Here is a 5,782-nt window from a genome sequence, read left to right on the forward strand (position 1 = left end):
TTTCCATTGGAAGTTAATTCCAGATGCCTGACAACATTTGTCCTTTGCATGTTTAACTCTTTTTCTTTTATCGGTGGTACAAACATACTCCATAAGAAGGGTCTCTCTCACCCTGTTTTTGAAGATGTGCAGTGTATCTTCTTACCTAAGACTGTTCCAGGTAACAGTACAAACATACTCCATAAGAAGGGTCTCTCTCACCCTGTTTTTGAAGATGTGCAGTGTATCTTCTTACCTAAGACTGTTCCAGGTAACAGTACAAACATACTCCATAAGAAGGGTCTCTCTCACCCTGTTTTTGAAGATGTGCAGTGTATCTTCTTACCTAAGACTGTTCCAGGTAACAGTACAAACATACTCCATAAGAAGGGTCTCTCTCACCCTGTTTTTGAAGATGTGCAGTGTATCTTCTTACCTAAGACTGTTCCAGGTAACAGTACAAACATACTCCATAAGAAGGGTCTCTCTCACCCTGTTTTTGAAGATGTGCAGTGTATCTTCTTACCTAAGACTGTTCCAGGTAACAGTACAAACATACTCCATAAGAAGGGTCTCTCTCACCCTGTTTTTGAAGATGTGCAGTGTATCTTCTTACCTAAGACTGTTCCAGGTAACAGTACAAACATACTCCATAAGAAGGGTCTCTCTCACCCTGTTTTTGAAGATGTGCAGTGTATCTTCTTACCTAAGACTGTTCCAGGTAACAGTACAAACATACTCCATAAGAAGGGTCTCTCTCACCCTGTTTTTGAAGATGTGCAGTGTATCTTCTTACCTAAGACTGTTCCAGGTAACAGTACAAACATACTCCATAAGAAGGGTCTCTCTCACCCTGTTTTTGAAGATGTGCAGTGTATCTTCTTACCTAAGACTGTTCCAGGTAACAGTACAAACATACTCCATAAGAAGGGTCTCTCTCACCCTGTTTTTGAAGATGTGCAGTGTATCTTCTTACCTAAGACTGTTCCAGGTAACAGTACAAACATACTCCCTAAGAAGGGTCTCTGTCTCCCTGTTTTTGAAGCTGTGCAGTGTATCTTCTTACCTAAGACTGTTCCAGGTAACAGTACAAACATACTACATAAGAAGGGTCTCTCTCACCCTGTTTTTGAAGATGTGCAGTGTATCTTCTTACCTAAGACTGTTCCAGGTAACAGGTGCACAAGATTATTGTGATAACTCTGTACTGTTCTTACATCTCTTGTAACTGTTCACTGAAGACCAAGTTTTGATCAATGATAATCAGAATTGTCTTTACTTAGTTTGGTACCTACATTAGTAATAGCAGAACAAAATAATTTTGCAAACAGAAAAAATCTGTTATGTTTAAAATGTCTCTAACAATGTCCATGTACTATTGTGAGTGAAATAGCTGATAGATCTTTTCATCAATGTGATAAAGTACTGATATGTAATGTGTTTTTAGATGACAGAAGCACAGATAGCAGTGTGATTTGCCATCAGCAGGAAGCACTTGCAACACCCCTGTTACATCACCCTATGGACAACCTGCAGCACTGTGCTCAACCTGTGAAGGCTACCAACAGGCTTCATTTCACACCTGCAACACCATTTCACTTGGAGCTTAACTGTAGCAAGAGCTGTGAATTTAATGCAAGCCTTGCTTTGCAGCAAGGTCCAGTAGTGCAGCCATCTTGTGCAACGGACAAACCGTATCAATGTCCTGAGTGCAGTAAGTGTTTTACACAGAGTTCTGAAATGAGACGTCATATGGCTATTCACACAGGAGTAAAACCATACAAGTGTACTGAATGCAGTAAGTGTTTTACACGCAGTTCTACTATGAAGCATCATATGGCTATTCACACAGGAGTAAAACCATACAAGTGTACTGAATGCAGTAAGTGTTTTACACTGTGTTCTAATTTGAGACGTCATATGGATATTCACACAAGAGCAAAACCATACAAGTGTACTGAATGCAGTAAGTGTTTTACACAGAGTTCTCATATGAGAAGCCATATGGCTATTCACACAGGAGCAAAACCATACAAGTGTACTGAATGCAGTAAGTGTTTTACACAGAGTTCTAATTTGAGAAGTCATATGGCTACTCACACAGGAGTAAAACCATACAAGTGTACTGAATGCAGTAAGTGTTTTACACACAATTCTGTTATGAGACGTCATATGGATATTCACACAGGAGCAAAACCATACAAGTGTACTGAATGCAGTAAGTGTTTTACACAGAGTTCTAGTATGAAGCAACATATGGCTACTCACACAGGAGTAAAATCATACAAGTGTACTGAATGCAGTAAGTGTTTTACATGGAGTTCTAATATGAAGCATCATATGGCTACTCACACAGGAGTAAAACCATACAAGTGTACTGTATGCAGTAAGTGTTTTACACAGAGTTCTCATATGAGAACCCATATGGCTACTCACACAGGAGCAAAACCATACAAGTGTACTGAATGCAGTAAGTGTTTTACACAGTGTTCTAATTTGAGAAGTCATATGGCTACTCACACAGGAGCAAAACCATACAAGTGTACTGAATGCAGTAAGTGTTTTACACACAATTCTGATGTGAGACGTCATATGGATATTCACACAGGAGCAAAACCATACAAGTGTACTGAATGCAGTAAGTGTTTTACACAGAGTTCTCATATGAGAACCCATATGGCTATTCACACAGGAGCAAAACCATACAAGTGTACTGAATGCAGTAAGTGTTTTACACAGAGTTCTACTTTGAGACGTCATATGGCTACTCACACAGGAGCAAAACCATACAAGTGTACTGTATGCAGTAAGTGTTTTACAAAGAGTTCTCAGATGAAATATCATATGGCTATTCACACAGGAGCAAAACCATACAAGTGTACTGAATGCAGTAAGTGTTTTACACACAATTATGGTATGAGACGTCATATGGCTATTCACACAGGAGCAAAACCATACAAGTGTACTGAATGTAGTAAGTGTTTTACACACAATTCTGATATGAGACGTCATATGGCTATTCACACAGGAGTAAAACCGTACAAGTGTACTGTATGCAGTAAGTGTTTTACACAGAGTTCTACTTTGAGACGTCATATGGCTACTCACACAGGAGTAAAACCATACAAGTGTACTTAATGCAGTAAGTGTTTTACACACAATTCTGTTATGAGACGTCATATGGATATTCACACAGGAGCAAAACCATACAAGTGTACTGAATGCAGTAAGTGTTTTACATACAATTCTGTTATGAGACGTCATATGGCTATTCACACCGGAGTAAAATCATACAAGTGTACTGTATGCAGTAAGTGTTTTACACAGAGTTCTCAGATGAAAAGTCATATGGCTATTCACATAGGAGTAAAACCATACAAGTGTACTGTGTGCAGTAAGTGTTTTACAAGGAGTTCTCAGATGAAAAGTCATATGGCTATTCACACAGGCGCAAAACCATACAATTGTACTGAATGCAGTAAGTGTTTTACACACAATTCTGTTATGAGACATCATATGGCTATTCACACCGGAGTTAAATCATACAAGTGTACTGTATGCAGTAAGTGTTTTACATGGAGTTCTCAGATGAAAAGTCATATGGCTATTCACACAGGAGCAAAGCCATGCAAGTGTACTGAATGCAGTAAGTGTTTTGCACACAATTCTGATATGAGACGTCATATGGCTATTCACACAGGAGTAAAACCGTACAAGTGTACTGAATGCAGTAAGTGTTTTACATGCAGTTCTTCTGTGAAATATCATATGGCTCTTCACACAGGAGTAAAACCATACAAGTGTACTGTATGCAGTAAGTGTTTTACACAGAGTTCTCAGATGAAACGTCATATGGCTATTCACACAGGAGAAAACCATACAAGTGTACTGAATGCAGTAAGTGTTTTACACGGAATGCTGAAATGATACACCATATGGCTATTCACACAGGAGCAATCATGGAAATATCGAATAGAGAAAACTATAAAGCAGCTAAGACAAGAAGTATCATTGTTAGAAGAATATAGAAGGGGGAACAGGGCCATGAAAATATTAAGAAAGATAGATGTGATAAAAGCAATGTGTGGTATTAGAACAGACCAGGATCTATTATGCACTATTGGAGATAACAAACTAAAAATTACAAAACAGACGGAAAGACTTAGAAGGTACGAAAATAAATATAAGGGAAAAACACAAAATAAATAAATTATTGATGACCTAAAAAAGTTTTATAGAGAACTGGGAAATAAGGTAAAAGGAATAGACAGACCCCCAAAAAAGAGGAAATAGATACATTTTGGAGAAGTATCTATGAAGATCCTGTGGAACGTAACAAAGATGCTAAATGGATAGAAGAAGTAAAAGAGAGAATAAGAAGTTTAAAGGTACAGGATATTAAATAGGATGAAATAACAACTGGAGCCATTGAAATAAAGTTGAGAAAAGCCTCTAACTGGAAAACCCCAAGCCCAGATGCAGTACCTAACTTTTGGCTTAAATTATTAATTTCTTTGCACAATGATTTAGCAATGAGTAAGAACTATTTATATATGCACCCCGAACACACACCACACTGGATAACAACAGGAAAAACAATGCTCTTACTTAAGAGTGAACCTGCAAGCTACCCTATAAATTATAGACCAATAACTTGTCTTCTGACAACATACAAACTATAGACGGGGATTGATGCCAACAGAGTTTATAGTCATTTAGAAGAAAACTCAATTATGGCAGTAGAACAAAAGGGCAGTAAAAGAAAGTCATATGGAACAAAGGACCATTTGTTGTTAAACAAAGTTATAGTGGAGAAGTGTAAGAAGGGGAAGAACCTAAGTATGGCATGGATTGACTACAAAAAAAGCATTTGATAGTATCCCACATTCATGGATAAAAGAGTGCTTAAAAATGTATAAGATACACCCTACACTGATTGATTACATTACAGTAACCATGAAACTGTGGCAGACCACTTTGCAATTAAGCCATGATAAAGGACAGATTATTATCTCAGGGATAAAAATTCAAAGGGGGATATTCCAGGGTGACTCGCTGTCACCCTTGCCATTAACCCATTAAGCTGCTTACTTAACAACTTAGGCCATGGCTACAATTTGGCTTCTAGAAAACAACAAAGTCTAATGACTTCTCATCTTCTCTTTGTTGGTGATTTAAAATTGTATAGCTCATCAGATGAGGAACTGAAAGCACAATTGCAGGTTGTCAAAACATTTCAGATGATATCGGAATGTCATTTGGTTTTGATAAATGTGCAAAAACATCCTTTAAAGAAGGAAAATTGCAGCACCAGGAAAACATCAGTTTGGGGCAATAATGTGATTTAAAAGAACTTGAGCAAGAGAGTGTGTATAAATACGTGGGAAATGATGAAGGATCAGCAATAAAACATGAACAGATGTGAATAAGGCTTAGTAAGGAGTACTTTAGAAGACTTAAATTAATCCTGAAAACAGCATTGACACCTAGGAACAAAATCCAAGCTATAAATCAGTTTGCTCTTCCTGTCCTAACTTGTAGTTTTGGAGTGATTGACTGACCCCAAAAAGTGTTGGATAGATTGGATATCAAAACAAGAAGGATGCTTCCTGCTCACCAAATGATTTATAAACATCAGTGTATACCAAGATTATATATCCCCTGTTCTGAAGGAGGGATGGGCCTCCTTGAAATTGATTACATGTATAGATTTGCAATTGTGGGACAACACACATATCTGTTGACCTCACAAGATCGAAATGTGGTGAAAGTTTTGAAGCATGAGAATAAAATATCCAGAATG

At 37.7% G+C, this 5,782-nt stretch overlaps 1 protein-coding gene across 1 annotated transcript; it reads left to right on the forward strand.

The window, feature by feature from the left end:
• Positions 1-1,500: 1,500 nt before the first annotated feature.
• Positions 1,501-4,025, forward strand: LOC122792047 (zinc finger protein 665-like). The gene has a single exon (XM_044059869.1). The coding sequence runs from the start codon at positions 1,501-1,503 to the stop codon at positions 3,115-3,117; it is 1,617 nt and encodes a 538-aa protein (XP_043915804.1). The 3' UTR covers positions 3,118-4,025.
• The last annotated feature ends 1,757 nt before the right edge of the window (positions 4,026-5,782 follow it).

This window comes from Protopterus annectens, unplaced genomic scaffold, assembly GCF_019279795.1.
Source record: "Protopterus annectens isolate FY-2018-M unplaced genomic scaffold, PAN1.0 ctg66005_obj.part0, whole genome shotgun sequence".
NCBI lineage: Eukaryota > Metazoa > Chordata > Ceratodontiformes > Protopteridae > Protopterus > Protopterus annectens.

What these genes read in the sequence shown, in the direction of transcription:
- LOC122792047 (XM_044059869.1), top strand. Translation starts at nt 1,501, where the DNA reads ATGGACAACCTGCAGCACTGTGCTCAACCTGTGAAGGCTACCAACAGG.